Here is a 16,778-nt window from a genome sequence, read left to right as displayed (position 1 = left end):
CTCGAGCTGTCTGTCAGATTTGCATTGCAATCTGAGACTCCTTGCCCCATTCGGTTTCCTCTTCACTTTCCTTTTACAGATGTCAGATCTGCATTGCAGTCTAACGACTATAGTCCAATCCTTCTTCATTCCCTTCTACCTCTACAGACAATATCTCACAATAAACCTCTTCCATTTCTAACTCCATCTCAAGATCTCCTTCCCAGATGACACTGCAAGATAATGACCTGAGCTGACATAATACTTCTCTTATAAAGATACAAGTTGTTGGTCTTCCCTGGTGGTGCAGTGGTTGAGAAGCCGCCTGCCAATGCAGGGAACACGGGTTCAAGCCCTGGTCCAGGAAGATCTCACATGCCGCGGAGCAACTAAGCCCGTGCGCCACAACTGAGCCTGCGCTCTAGAGCCCGCGAGCCACAACTACTGAGCCCACGTGCCACACTACTGAAGCCCACATGCCTAGAGCCCGTGCTCCACAATGAGAGAAGCCACCACAATGAGAAGCCGGCGTACCACAACGAAGAGTAGCCCCCGTTCGCAGAAACTAAAGAAAGCCCGTGCACGTGGCAACAAACACAGCCAAGAATAATAAATAAATAATAAACTAAATAAATTTATTTAAAAAAAAAATACAAGTTGTCTCCCTGACGTTAAGATGTTACGGAAAACCCCGAACTTTCTGGCCAACCCAATATTTTAGATGTATCTCTCATTTACAGATACACACATACATATGCACATACCACAACCTTAGACAACCAAGCTAAGAAATTGTTTTATAGGTTAAATCTACAGTACCTCTAAAACTTGCTCTAAATGTTTAACGCTCAAATTTGAAGCATATTTTAATATCAACATTAACTTTTCATATAATTTCTTACATTTTAAAATTTTTACCACGTATTTTCAGCTTCAATAACCAAACCTGTTAAAGAAATACACAATCTTAAGTTCATGATATGAATAAAATAATCCTACAGAAGGCTCCATATTATGCTTAATCCTGTCACGATTTCCAAAAGAACATGCCAGTTAAAAATAATTACATGGGGGCTTCCCTGGTGGCACGGTGGTTGAGAGTCCGCCTGCCGATGCAGGGGACACAGGTTCGTGCCCCGGTCCGGGAAGATCCCACATGCCGCGGAGCGGCTGGGCCCGTGAGCCATGGCCGCTGAGTCTGCGCGTCCGGAGCCTGTGCTCCACAACGGGAGAGGCCACAACAGTGAGAGGCCCGCGTACCGCAAAAAAATAAAATTAAAAAAAAAATAATTACATGGCATTAAAACATACTAGGCACAAGAACAATGCAACCTCATATTTTATACAACACTTTAGAATTTACAGAGCATTTCTACACGTATCATCCCACTGAATCGAGCACTTTGACGTTGTTACTGCAGGTGTATGAATAAGGAAACTGAGGGTCAAAGAGACCATTTGTCTCAAGTCAGAACTGCAATCCAAATTTTACTAATGCAACTGACCTCAAACCATAGGTAATGATTAATACAACTGATGCCAGTCAATATTTTCTAATATTTATTCCTAACTGATCACCTGAATAAAAACAAAAAAAACCCTTCAGTCTCTAACTTGTCATTATTAAAGATCAAGACACCTATCAGGGGTAGCATGATTAAAAAAAAAAAGATTATTAAAATGAAATTTATCTAGAAGCCAAGAACACTAAAAAAAAATACACTGCCTTGGAAGTCAGTTTGGATGGCGGTCCACTGATATAATTTAACTTACAGTGCTTGGGAATTATAGAACTTTTGTGAGCACTCAAGCCAAAGAAACTGCAAGTTTTAAAAATCAGTAAATTAAATGGTTATTTATTATAGTCTTAAAGGCAGTCATGTCTTGAATAAGATCAAGATACAAAGTAAACTAAGATAAAACCTCAGAAAGCATAGTTTTTTTGCTTTCAGACACAGTGCAAATAACAAAACACTTAATCTTCAATTTCTAGCCTTCTACAAGGAAATCAGCAAGGCCTAGGAAAGGAGCAAAACCAGATGTTCCCAGAGGCAACACAGCTGAAGGACTACAGATAAGAAACTCAGCCTCTCTGTAATTTTCTCACCCATAAAACTATTATCTGTCTAACCTACCTCAAAAAGCTGTAAATAGCAAAATGAGATGATAGATATAAAAACCTTCCTAAGATGAAAGGTACAATTAAAAACCACCCATTTGCTAGAATTCAAATTAAACGGCCCTAAATCTCTAAGAGACATCGCAATGATTCTCAGGAAAATCTCACCAAAAGCCCTTTTTCTCATGATACAGATCAAGGTTCTTTGGAGTAAGACTGCGAGGAAGTAAGAAAAGAATTATGTACTATACTATAATGCTGCACATTTCCAAATGCCACCTGTGTTGCACTACTAGCAAATCCATTTACATCTACTTCACAAAACTTCATACAAGGTAGGACTGTCTCTTTTTAGAAATATTATTCATAAGTACAATGTGTATCAACATTTTAAATAAAATTTGAGCATTTTCATAAGGACTACTGTTAATATCAACGTTTAGAAATAATCACAACACTGACCATCAGAACATTTTTGAACATATAACCCACGAAAGTATGCCGTCACATTAGAGTACAAATTTCAGTAAAGTAACATGACCCACTTTTCTACTCCATTAGGAGACACTATCTATTGTACTTACTTCTGTATAACACTTTGCAAGCTTAGCATCATACCCAGCTCTCCTTTCATCTTTTCTCTGTTAGCACGGCACTCTGCCAAGTATCGAAGAGCCTACAGCGAGAGCAGGAATAGGTCAGTCCACATGCCAGACTACTCAAAATTAAACCCACTACTAAGCTACTGCGAGAGGAAAGAGTGAAAAACAGGGCTTTGCTTTTTAGAACCAATTGGTTTTGAATGTTTAGAAACTCTTCTTTAAATGTGATAAGCAGAGCAGTCCTCTAGGGGACAAAAATATTCCTTTGAGCTGCAGTAGCTGAATCTGCTCTTTGAAATGAAGGTTCCCAACTTATCTGCAAGGTCAAAATTAGGCTGTTCTGGTTTCATTTTCACCACTTCATCTTGACAAGGATACAAGGAACTATAGTCCATTTATTAATTTCAGGGAGCAGTTCCAATAGCCATCATTTCCCTAGGTGCTTTTGACATATTAATTAAAATAAACTGCTGAGAGGGACAAAACATACAACCCCCTTTACGGAATGAACTGTTTCTAGTTGTATAAAACACCTTTAAAATGACTTTTTTTTTTAAACTGAAAACCAAAAGATGAACTCACTCTCACAAATTCCTATCCTGTGAATTTAACTTTTCTAGGATGCTTTTCTCTTAAGATTTAAAGTACATTTTTGCAAGTATTTCCTTCACATGCTGATTCTTGAGGGATTTTATTAGCTGTTCTACAAACTTCCTAATCTCTGATCATTCACTGCAGACTTTAGTACCTGATTCGCAGGGGAATACCTCTGTGAACTACACCATCCAAAGCTGCCCCCTCAGTTCACTGACCTTCACATTTCCTACTAGTCCTCTACACTACATTTCCAAAGTGCCTGGTCCTTACCAAAAATGGTACTATCCATGAAATTACAAATCCAACAACCTGTCTCTGACTGCAATCTCCTATCCTTTCTGTAACTAGTCTTACCTTGATTTTCACTTTGGTCCATATAGGATTAACTGCCAAGGGAACTGCCCTCCCTTCATAAAAAAACTAACAAACAGGACAACTGGATGAGAAGCAGCATAGGACTGGAATCCCTAAGAGAAATGATGAGGCAGATCCTACAACTGCCCCATCTTACTGCTTTGGAAGCAGTTCCAGACTGCGGCACAGGGAGAGGGAAGCCCAGTGAAGTCCAGGGGTCTTGCCAAGCTAGGGAGACAGAGATGAGAGCTGGGGAGGTTAGGGTGGAGTAGTATAATAAAAAATACATGTCTGGTCTTCATCTAGTCCCTGGCATAGAGTTCCTAAAACCCTTGGAATTTTTTGATAGGAGTTTGTTATTCATACGGAGGCCCTTTAGATCACACTTGGGTGAGTTCATGTTAAAGAAGTGAGTTAGGCTGTGTCCCCTAGATGGCCTCAGGATGCAGCTCTCACTAGAAAGACCAAGTGACTAGAGGGTGGGAACTTTCAGCCCCACCCACTGACCTGGGAGGTAGGGAAGGGCTGGAAATTGAGCTCTATAAAAACTCTTGAACAAGGAGATTCAGAGTTTCTGGCTTGGTAAATACATCCACCTACCAGGGTGGTGTGCCCCAACTCCACAGAGACAGAAGTTCCTGCACGCAGGACCCTTCCAGATCCTGCCCTATGTGCCTGTTCATTTGTATCCTTTATAAAAATCTGGTAAATGCAAGTAAAGTGGCTTCCTGAGTTCTGGAGCCATTCTAGTAAATTACTGAACTGAGGAGGAGGTCACTGGAACACCCAATTTATAGCTGCTCTGTTAGAAACATGGATGACCTGATACTTGCAACTGGCCTTTGAAGTGAAGGCAGTCTTGGGGAACTGAGTCTTAAACCTGGGGAATTTGATACCTAACTCTGAGTGGTTACTGTCAAAATTACATTGTTGGTCACCCAGCTGGTATCCACAGAGGACACTGACTGGTGTCAGAAAATACCCCAGGCAGCTAGAATTTGCAGAGCAGAGTAACAGAGAGGAGGGATCAGCACAGCAAGACAGCTCCAGAGATCTACGGAGGGGTCCCCAAGAATCTATGGTTGAATGCTGACTTGCACATGCCTGGAGTAAAAGACCAAAGGGCCTGGGACTAAAACCACCAGAAAGTAGGGAGAACCATTCCTGGACCTCACACTGGGCTGAGAATAGTTTGTGACACCACCAGCCAGAAGTGAAAAGACCTCACAATGCAGGAGGAATCAGGGTGAATCCTCAGAAGAGCATCCCATTAGGAGTCTTGAAAGGATCAAACTGATCCCAAGTAACTTAAGGGCAACCAAGAACAAAGCTGAGGAATATTTATAGGGACACCAAAAACTCCAAAGCCCATACGATAAAATCTGCGATGTCTGGCATCTAATTAAAAACTACCAGACATGAAAAGCAGAAAAATATGACCTATAATCAAGGGGGAAAAAAAAAATCAATAGAAACAGACCAAAATATGACAGAGGCAAAATGAGAAATAAAAGCATTAAAACAGCTATTATAATTATGCTCCATATGCTCAAGGATGGGTAGAAACACCTAAGTATGGTGAGAAAAAAAATGGAAGATATTAAAAAGACCCAAATGTAACTTCCAGAGGACAAAACATAATGTCTAAAATGAAAACCACAGTGGATAGGATTAACAGCAGATTAGGCACTATAGAAAAAAACATCAGTGAGCTTTAAAATGCAGCAATAGAAACGATCCAAAACGAAGGACTGCGAGAGAAAAGAAAAAGACTTAAAGAAAAAAAAAGGAACAGTGACCTGTGGGACCACATGAGGTATCTAAAACACATACAACTGGAATCCCACGAGAGGAGTGACAGGGAAGAGACAGAAAAAACTTGAAAGAATGATGAATCACAATTTCTCAAAATTGATGAAAACTGTAGATCCAAGACCAACAAATCCCAAGCAAAACAAGAACAAAACCAAAACGCGAAGAAAACCATCCATATTAAGCACATCATAATCATTTGCTGAAAACCATTGATAAAGTCACAAAAGAAGCCAGAAAAAGGCTTATATATTATATGGAGAGGAACAAAGGTAAGAATCACAGCAGTCTGCTCATTAGAAATAATTTGAGCCAGAAGATAAAACAACATCCACGGGACTTCCCTGGCGGTCCAGTGGTTACTTCCAACGCACAGGGCACAGGTTCGATCCCTGGTCGAGGAACCAAGATCCCACATGCCACTCGGTGTGGCCAAAAAAAAAAAAAAAGAAACATCTTGTAAAGCCCCAGGGGGAAAACGCCAAGAGCAAAACTGCATTACAGGGCTTCCCTGGTGGCGCAGTGGTTGAGAGTCCGCCTGCCGGTGCAGGGGACATGGGTTCGTGCCCTGGTCTGGGAAGATCCCACATGCCGCGGAGCGGCTGGGCCCGTGAGCCATGGCCGCTGAGCCTGCGCGTCCGGAGCCTGTGCTCCGCAACGGGAGAGACCGCAACAGTGAGAGCCCCGCGTACCGCAAAAAAACAAAACAAAACTGCATTACAAAAAACGTTAAACTTCTTCAGGCGGAAAATAAAAGACACCAGTAGAAATACAAATCTGTATTAAGAAATGAAGAAGGGCTTCCCTGGTGGCGCAGAGAGTCTGCCTGCCGATGCAGGGGACTCAGGTTCGTGCCCCGGTCCGGGAGGATCCCACATGCCGCGGAGCGGCTGGGCCCGTGAGCCATGGCCGCTGAGCCTGCGCTTCCGGAGCCTGTGCTCCGCAACGGGAGGCCACAACAGTGAGAGGCCCGCGTACCGCAAAAAAAAAAAAAAAAAAGAAAAAAGGAAGAACACCAGAAATGGTAAATATGATGGTAAATATAAAATACACTTGATTTTTAAATCTTTAATCTCTTTAAAATAGCTTAGAGTAAGAGAAAATAAAATACTGTAGATTTTTTAAACATACACAGAAGTAAAATGTGTGACAAAAAATAGCATAAAGGATGGGAGAAGGAAATGGAAATATACGGTTGTATGATTCTCACATTATACATGAAGCAGACTGTAACAAGTTAAAGATGTATAATGTAAACCTAGAGCAACCACTAAAAAAATTAAAAACAAAAAGGTATAGCTAATAAGTCAACAGCGAAGATAAAATGAAATTATGAGAACACCAACATATTCTTCAACCTCTCTGGGAACTCTGAGCCCCTGGCTCCCTCTACTCTCTCCTTACTAGGTCCCTCCATGACTTGACTTCTCTTCCTATTTAGCCCAGCACCTACAGTCTACTGTTTCAACTACTCTCTTGCCAAAATCCTAAACTTCCTTAATTACCAACTTGCCTGGCCAAGAATCAACCTCAAACAAATCCAACTATCTGGCTCTCAGGGCCTATGGCAGGCCTGAAGCAGGGTGAAAAAGGCGTTTCATAAGCTGTAAGCCTCATATCAATTCAGCGTTAGCAAACTAAGCAGTCCCTCAACGCTTGTGAACAATCTCACCATCGTCCTCAGTTAGCAACCTTTCCCATTTTCTGTACCAACTGTGAGAGCCTTCTCCTCAAACCTTTCCCACTTCACCAGCCCCTTGCCTTCTGAATTTAAATAAGTTCAAGACTAGTCTATTTAAAATAAACAGCCCCCTTCAACCCCAAGTCTCTGTCAAGAGACCAACACACTCTCTCCTCTCACCCTTATTCCAATTCTCATTGAAATAGGACCCAAACTAGGGGCCACGCAAATTTCCCCATTTGTTACTACTGTTCACTCATACCAATGTCTGTTTTGCCTAAATAAACGTCATTCTATGAAGGTAAAATAGGAAATCTGTATTATGTACTTTGATTTCTGAAAAGAAACAGCCTATATTATTTTTCTGTATGAACTTGTGAAATTACACTAAATGGGAATTGATCATGGGTCCTTAAGTAAAGGACAATGAGTTTAAAATTTTCTATGACAGTAATTTTCTTTTAAACTTTTTGCTGTGAAAATTTCAGAAGACACAAAAGTAGAGAAAATGTGTGGTGACCCCCATGTATCCATCATTCAGCTTCAACAATTATCATCCACTAGGCAATCCTGTTTCATCCATCTCCCCCGCCGCTAACCACACTGGAGCATTTTATAGCAAATCTCACAGAACATAAAATTTCATTTGTAAATACTTCAGTATATCCCTAAGAAGTTAATGTTTTTTAAAAAATTAACTTAATGATAATACTATTATAATACCCTGCAAAAGCAATAAGTGGTTCTTTAATATTATCTACTGTCTTGTCCACGTTCATTTCAAGTTATCTAAAAAATATGTTTATGGTTGATTTGTTCAAATTGGGATCCAAGTCAGGTCCACATATTATACCTGGCTGATATGTCCCTTAAGTCTCTCTAAATCTGTAACAGTTACTGCTATGCCTTTCACACACCCCAACTGCCTTTTTAATGCAATTTATTGTTCACTGAACTGGATTATTTGTCTTGCAGAAATTTTCACATTCTGTATTTGCCTGATTGCTTTGTATTGTTCTTTATCATGTTTTTCTAGCCCCCACATTCCTCATAATATGCTAGTTCCTTGTACATTATTAGCTATGATCCTGTATATTTTCTCTTTTCTTCTCCTTTATCTTTCCTTCCCATCTTGTATTAAAACAAGTGCCACATCCATCTACTAATGAACAGATAAACAATCTGGCACACCTATATAATGGAATGAAGGAACCATAAAAAGGAATGAAGTACTGATACATGCTACAATGTGGATGAACCTTGAAAACATTAGCTCAGTGAAAGAAACAAGTCACAAAGACCATATATTATATGCTTCCATTTATATAAATATATACAGGCACTTTTGCCAGAGATATACGCAAATACAAAGAAACAGGAAGTCACGGCTGCTTAGGGGAAGAGAGTGGGGCTGAGAAACAATAAGAGCAGAGTTTCTTTCTGAGGTGATGAAAATGTTCTAGAATTGATGGTGGTGATGGCTGCACAACTCTGTGAATACACTAAAACCCATCGAATTGTACACTTTAGGTAAATTGCACGGTATGTGATTACATCTTAACAAAACTGTTACAAAAGAAAAACAAAACCGTAAGTGCCTCTTTGAGTGTCTTTCTGTATTGATATAATATAATCCTTAAGATTTCTTCTTAAGTGAAAAAAGGAAGTTGCAGAACATTCCATGCATGTAGTATGCTACCATTTGTGTCAAAGAATAAAAACAATATAGTATGCTACCATTTGTGTAAGAGGACTACACGTACATGTTTGCACATACAGAAATACATACAAACTTACTATTATTTGCTCTACACTTTTAACTTTTTACCATGTCATCTAATACTTTTTTCAAATTCTCCTTAATTGCCAAATTGTAACACTGAGACTGAAATTACTAAAGGCAACTTACAAGCAGAGCGGAGTGGACGACAGGGGGGTTGGGATGGTCCATAAATAAAATAAGGCCGGGCAGACATCCCTGATCCTGGACAATGGCTCTACGGTTTAATGGATCTGCTGCTAGATCCCGGAGCTGGTTAACTACCGAGAGAGCATCAGGTTCTTCATTCATGGTGGAGGAGGACGAATTCATCTTCTATGCCATACACGTGAACAAAATCTTCTTAAATTCTGTAGAAATGGTTGGCAAAATTAGTTCTAGACTGGTGAGGTGTATTATGGCATTTGTTAAATAATCAGAATCACAGCACTTTCAGAAAGAAACAGATGAATCTAAATCACAAAAACTTAAGCATTTGGCAATTCCAGTCTGAGAACATAGAAAGCTAACTAACAACAACAACAAAAAATCAAGTTATTTATGTGTGCACAATGTTTAAAGAACACATGTCATCCTCGTTATTCCAATAAACTTTTTAGCAATACATATTTTAACACCAAAGTCACAATAAACAAGGTCTTTACAGTTCAAACTTACAACCTTTGCTACACTTCTCAAACTGTAACACTGCCAGTGTTTTTTTTCCTCTAGAACACTTCTGGAGCCTAAGACAAGTGTCTCCGAGAAAAGTGGCTGGCTGACAGCTTTTTTTCTAAATCTTCTGTGAACAAAACCCAGTTTACTGGGTTTACAAAAGATAACATCCCTTAAGAAGGAGGGAGTCAAAGAAGGTCATGAACAAAGAAGCCAAGAAGGGGATCTTGCCCTGTGCCTCAGGCCAGTGGAGTCTGCGAGATCAGGGTGGATCTGAACCGAATCTAACCACACCTGTCCGTCCCTGAGTGGGCCAAACTCAGAAGAATGAAACAGATTTTGAGGTGAGGTAATTCATTTGGCAGATAAGGAAACAGTCACAGAGAAGTTAAATAATTTGCCCCAGGTGACAAAAGCCAGTTAGTATAGAACTGGGCTGAAAGCTTATTTATTATCTCCTAAACTGGTCAGCAGTCGTTCCACTTCCCATACCTTCCTTTTAAACTCAGCATACCTTTTTCCCACAAAAGTAAACAAGATATTTTAGAAAATGTAACATAATAAACATACAAGCGGAAATACAAAATAACAAGGAATAATTTTCACAGATGCAGAAAGTTAAAAATAGTAACTTCCATTAACCAAGTTACACGATATATTTCTTATTAGGAAGAATATAAAGGTGTTGGGGGAGGAATTCCCTAGCGGTCCAGTGGTTTAGACTCCGTGCTTCCACTGCAGGAGGCACAGGTTCAATTCCTAGTGGGGGAACTGAGATCCCCATGCCATGCAGCAGGGCCAAAAAAAAAAGAATATAAAGGTGTAAATACTTTCCACAAAGTAAAGAGTTAGTTTAATGCTAATTTCAAAAACCATGCCAACTGGGGGAGGTGGGCTGGGAAATTATTCTGTAACTCCAGACAGCCTACTAAAGTTATTTGGGAGGAAAAAGGTAATAAAGCTGAAATGGTCTTCCCATATATTGAAATATACAAAGATATAAAGAGTAGAGCAGTAGTACGGGGTGGGAGGTAGTTGAGAGACACTTCTCCCAGGAAAGCTGTTTATACTGTCCATCTAAGAAAGCAGGCTCTACGTGAATCAGACCCTGGCTCCACCACTTGGTAAATGTGATTTTAGGCAGATCACCTAAACTCTTTGTCTCAGTTTCTACATCTGTAAAATGGGATTAGTCATAGCAGCTATCAAATGGTATACTGTCCAGATGAAATAACAATACACGTAAAAGGCTTAGGTGACACATTCTAAGTGCTCAATAAATAATGGTTGCAAGTTACATGGAGTCAAAAATCGATGAAAAATAGTAAGATTATTCAATAAAGGGTATTGGAATAACTTCTAAGCAATTTAAAACCACTGCTAAGATCTTTAACTCGTAACACATGGGGAAAAAAATCGTATCCCAGATAAAATACTTTAAAAGTTAAATTTTTGAAGTTTTCAAGCAAGCATAAAATAAAGGACTCAGAGAAAACAAGGCTTCAACAGGACAGTATTTGGCAGATAATTTTCTCAAAATGAAAATACAGTTACTTCAGCAATTTTAAAAAGGATTTAACAAAAAAGCAATAGACTGAATACTGTACATAGAAATAAGACGGAAGGGTTTGCCTCTTAGGTGCTTCTATTATCAACATCCTGAATATTGCTGTTTACAAGCCAGCTTACGCATCATGAACTTTATGTCACCAGCACAAATCCTGTCAAAAATGAAAACTGCAGAACCAATCACTGGCCCAAAGGTCCAAGAACCAAGTCACATTTAAGAACCAAATACCCAGAGTAATGGCCTTTTGCTTACAACACTGGCCTTGAAACTGGAGCGCTCCATTCTCATCTAAGGAGTACTTAGAGAACCACTCAGTGGGAACGATTCTGAAAGTTATAGCCTTTCCTGCTCCTTTGAGATGAACAAAAGCCAAGAGTTAAAACTTCTAACCTTATCAGCCCATTCAGAAGGAGAGGGCTCAAATTAGGATCTGCCCAGGAAAATGTAGGGAACACAAGGTATACCTTTTACTTTCTCTTTTGTTTAGTTCAATTCGGGCAAACAAATCCTTATGACAATGAACGCACCCCAAACTTTAACAGGCACTCTGATCACCTAAGGGATCTTATTTTAAAAAGCCAATTCTAATTCAGTAGGTGGGGCGAGGTCTGAGAGTCTGCATTTCCAACAAGCTCCCAGGTGAGATCTATGCTGCCAGAATGACGCTTTAAAAAGCTAGGAGTTAAGTGATAGATGGGAGGCACCTGTAATTAGGCAGCTGCCTGATTTTCTTTCAGCCAAGATGTACCATTCAACTCAAAGAATTATTTAGCTCTCATATACAGAGTTTAATATAAATACACAGAGCTACACAACCACAACTTAAATCCATATTCAGTTAAGCGACTTTTTTAGAAAATAACGTAAGCAGTGACATCAAATCTGGCTTGCCCTTTACTAGCAACTAACTCTTTGGGAAGTTGGGTTACCTCCTTTGAGTCTCAGCTTCCTCTCATAATAATCCTGAGTGGTTGTCAGGATCAAGTAAGAACTTCAGATGGTGCTAACAGTACCAGCAATTAGCAAACAAGAACGATACTTGATCCTGTGGGAACCTCTATTTGGCCATGTGTTGGGGTACACACATAAGTACACTACCACGAAAGGAGGTGCTTAGGCACAAACGCCCCCAAGAACTGTTTTTAAAATACAGAGATGTGAACGCTGGTCTCGCTTGAATGAAGCCGAACCCAACCATGTCCTTCTGCTCTTAGTAGACACGCAGGAGCATAAAGCTAATAGAAAGTTACTAAACAACAACCTGGAGGGATGAGGAAGTGAGATGACACCCATTAATAATGTGAGGGTTTGTGAAAATCGGACGTGCAGGAGACGGGGAGGAAGTGAACAAAGCTAACATTTTCCCAGGACACGTGGGAGTAGAGCTTTAAAGCGCCTGGAGGGACGCACTGCCTCAAGGCAGGCAGCGCGCCCCGCCCAGGCCGACTGGCCGCCTGCGTGCAGGGGCCGCTTTCTGCGGCCTTCCCGGCTCCACCGCTTTGTCTGCCGTCGCTGGACCCTACTTACCGCTCCAGCGTTCTAGGAATCCGGAGACTGCCGCAGCATCAGGGCCACACCGACGGATAACGTAGAGGAACCCAGCAGGCGCGGAGCGAGTCCCTCCTTTCGCAGACGCGGCCTCGGCGATAACAAACGACCCTGCTGACTTTAGGAGCCATAAAAGCTAGGACGCTGGCAGGGAAAGGCTTTACGGACTCTCCCCCATGACTCAGCCACCTCGGCCGGTTCTGCCCTCCCATTGGCTAATACCATTCCACGGACTGTAAAACATCCAATCCGCGAAGGCCTTCTTAAACTAAAGCGTTCATTGGTGAACAAGGGACATGCCCGAAGCGTTGAGCAGGAGGGTCTAGGGAGAACCCGGGAAGAGTGAATTGGACCAAACGACTCTCCGTCCATTAAGCGCTAAGCAATGAAACGTGGTTCCCCCTGAGAAACCGCCGCGCTTTCCCGACTACAATTCCCAGCGTTCCTGCGGTAGAGGAACCTGTCCCCTCCGGCCTTCAGAAATTCAAATTGAACGTAACTTCTTCAGCAACTCTTTCAGTTCCAATAGGGCAGCTTTGTAATATTTCACTAGCTTCTGTGAGTCTTAATTCAGAATCTTTTCAAATTTTTTTCTTTTTACTGAGGACAGTAGCACTGTCTTCGTAGAAGCGCGAAGGTAGCAAAGTACAGTTTTTTGTTTCTTTTAAATAGAAACTTCTTTTTGGAACTTTTTTTTTTTGTAAGGAAAAAGAGCCTTATGATCAGGGAATTTTCTCAAATTCGTGAAGAAGTATTTTTAAAACATTGTCTTCTATTTAGTTTATCAAAGTAAGGGTTTAAATTCTTGTTCTATTCATGGCAGTCACTGAAGTTTTTGTTCTGTTTAGGTATAGGTTTTATATTCTTTAATATATCTCTAAATGTAAGTATAATTTAAATCCCACAGGCCAGTCTGATTATAATGCTTCCGTTGCACTCAATAACCTCACTGAAAAAATTCTGAATTCTCTTTCACAGTTTGATTCTGCCACGTACCTCCCATATTAAAGTCCGAAGGAATTTGAGAGGCCTCTAATGGAGAAAGAGTGTGAGTATAAATATCCCCGGCTGTACAGTAGTCTCTCCTAATGTTTCTCCAATACTTTGATTCGTCTATAAGTGAATTTAAAAACCAAACGGTTACTTCAGCCCAAATTCCTTTGCCTTCACTTGTTCTTCCTTATCCTTCTCTTCCTCCTAATAAGCTCAAGCAAAAAGGGGCAAAGTTGAGTAGAAAAGATCTCTTTCACACCGTTTGACCTATAGCAAAAACACATCTGGCTGGTTTCTACTTTCCAAAGTCACAAGAGAGAGTGGTAGTAAGTGAATACTGAATCTAAAATAAAAAGGAGAAGAGAGATGGTGCATGATGTCCAGTGATAGAAGCACCAGCCTCATTTGTAAAAATCAGCCAGACCAATTAACTGCTGAAACTGAAAAAAAAAAAAAAAGAAAGAAAGAAATAGGAAAAAAGGAATCGTAAATGTAGAAAACTGTAAAAAATATAAGAAGTACAAAGGGCAGAGTCAGGTTAAACATAGCCCATTTGACTGAGTAAATTAAACTTTGTTCAGTGTTGTTATCAAAAACAATAACCCAGGGAAATAAACTTGCTGTTTTTGCTGAGGTTAATTTGTATATTAGAAAAGGAAAATTTGTTTGGGGTTTTCCCAACTAATTATTGATATAGGTTTTTGGCACCAGTCAGAATATATGTTCAATAGAGTTTTTGACTTTTAGAAGTTCACAATCTAAAGTTAAATATAGTCACACTTCCACATATATACAATATATTACTCAGCCATAAAAAAAGAATGAAATAATACCATTTGCAGCAACATGGGTGGACCTGGAGATTACCAAACTAAGTGAAGTAAGTCAGAGAAAGACAAGTATCATGATATTGCTTATATACAGAATCTAAAAAAAAAAAAAGACAAATGAACTTTTTTACAAAACAGAAACAAGGCTCACAGACTTAGAGAATGAACTTATGGTTACCAGGGTGGAAGGGTCGGGGGAAGGGGTAGGTTGGGAGTTTGGGATTGACATATCACATTGCTATACTTCAAATAGATAACCAGGGACTTCCCTGGTGGTGCAGTGGTTAAGAATCCACCTGCCAATGCAGGGGACATGGGTTCGAGCCCTGGTCTGGGAAGATCCCACGTGCTGCGGAGCAACTAAGCCCATGCACCACAACTACAGAGCCAGCACTCTAGAGCCCATGAGCCACAACTATTGAGCGCACGTGCCACAACTACTGAAGCCCACACACTTAGAGCCCGTGCTCCACAGCAAGAGAAGCCACTGCAATGAGAAGCCCGTGCACGACAACAAAGACCCAACGCAGCCAAAATAAAATAAATAAATTTATTTTTTTAATTTTAAAAAATAGATAACCAACAAGGACCTACTGTAAAAAAAAATAATAAAAATATAAAATAATAAAAAAGTAAAAAAATAAACATTTGTAGCTGGAAATAAATAAATAAATATAGTCACACTTCTGACTTTACAGTATCAAAAAGACCAATTCTTCCTAGCAAAACTGCCATTACAGAGAGTAGGTGACTGACATTAAAAAGCAGGGAGGGCTTCCCTGGTAGCGCAGTGGTTGAGAGTCCGCCTGCCGATGCAGGGGACGAGGGTTCGTGCCCCAGTCTGGGAAGATCCCGCGTGCCGCGGAGTGGCTGGGCCCGTGAGCCATGGCTGCTGAGCCTGAACATCCGGAGCCTGTGCTCCACAATGGGAGAGGCCACAACAGTGAGAGGCCCGAGTACCACAAAAAAAAAAAAAAAAAAAAAAAAAGCAGGGAATGTTAGGGAAGGTGGGAGGGAGGGAGACGCAAGAGGGAAGAGATATGGGAACATATGTATATTAACTGATTCACTTTGTTATAAAGCAGAAACTAACACACCATTGTAAAGCAATTATAATCCAATAAAGATGTAAAAAACAAAAGCAGGGAATGTATTCACAAAAAGTAATTACCAGTTTCATAAGCACTACGGATTGTAAGCCACAGGAAAGTCTTTTAAGGTTTTAAGAATTTATATCCCCATATTAAAAATGTATGAACTCAACACCAGTGAAGTTATACTACCTGCCATTGTGAGTCATTGCTTGTGTTTAACCTCAGGCAGGACACAGCTGGAATGTCAAGTTTCTTAATGGCTGTGTTGCTTAAGACACATGAATCACCTAATGGCAGTTTTATTAATTCAATTATTTAACAAACATTTTTGTAACACATACAATGTGCTAGAGACAGTTTTAGCAATGGGTTCAAAGATGAGGAAGAATATAATCACTGCCCTCAAAGAGCTCATGGTCTAGTGCAGTGGTTTCCAAAACTTTTTGATCAAGCATCCCTTTAGGTTAAAAAAATTTTTCTGAGCACATAGCTCTGATATATGTATATGTATTTATTTATTCACAGATGCTATACATATACTGATGTAGACTTTAAAATATGTCAAAATAGAAAATTTTAAAGGATGAGAAATAATTATAAATAGAAGCACTGAATATAAAATTGTATCCATTATTACCTCATTTACCAAAATATTAAATTCCAGATGGATTAAACACTCAAGCGTAAAAAATAAAATATTAAAAATCCTTTAGGGGGGCTTCCCTTGTGGTGCAGTGGTTGAGAGTCTGCCTGCCGAGGCAGGGGACGCGGGTTTGTGCCCCGGTCTGGGAGGATCCCACATGCCACGGAACGGCTGGGCCCTTGAGCCATGGCCGCTGAGCCTGCGCGTCTGGAGCCTGTGCTCCGCAACGGGAGAGGCCACAGCAGTGAGAGGCCCGCGTACCCCCAAAAAAAAAAAAAAAATCCTTTAGGAAAATTTTGGAGACTACAGCAAAGAAGTAGGGGAGACCTTAAACGAAAGTGGGAACCAAGAAATTTTTATAAAAAAGAAGAAATGGTCATATTTGACTTGTTTTAAAAAAACAGGTTTTTTTGGTATGGAAAAAAGATACATAAGCAATGTCAATGATAATAGATTTGGGGGTAAATTTGCAACTCGGTGGGCAGATAGTAACATTCAAAAATTGATTACAAATTGGAAGTT

General features: G+C 40.2%; 1 protein-coding gene across 1 annotated transcript in view; it reads right to left on the bottom strand.

The window, feature by feature from the left end:
* ARMC1 (armadillo repeat containing 1) overlaps window positions 1-12,863 on the bottom strand; it is a 34,780-nt gene extending 21,917 nt beyond the window's left edge. The window contains exons 1-3 of the mRNA XM_027128001.1: window positions 12,676-12,863; window positions 9,054-9,274; window positions 2,683-2,774 (exon numbers count right to left, since the gene is read on the bottom strand). Coding sequence (XP_026983802.1) covers window positions 2,683-2,774; window positions 9,054-9,236 — 275 coding nt within the window. The 5' untranslated portion in view covers window positions 9,237-9,274; window positions 12,676-12,863. The remainder of the gene's footprint in view (window positions 1-2,682; window positions 2,775-9,053; window positions 9,275-12,675) is intronic.
* Between the last annotated feature and the right edge of the window lie 3,915 nt (window positions 12,864-16,778).

The sequence above is a fragment of the Aethalodelphis obliquidens genome, unplaced genomic scaffold (genome assembly GCF_003676395.1).
Source record: "Aethalodelphis obliquidens isolate GAN/ISIS:26980383/991018 unplaced genomic scaffold, ASM367639v1 scaffold33, whole genome shotgun sequence".
NCBI classification, from domain to species: Eukaryota; Metazoa; Chordata; class Mammalia; order Artiodactyla; family Delphinidae; genus Aethalodelphis; species Aethalodelphis obliquidens.
This window is presented reverse-complemented; position numbering and strand designations above follow the sequence as displayed.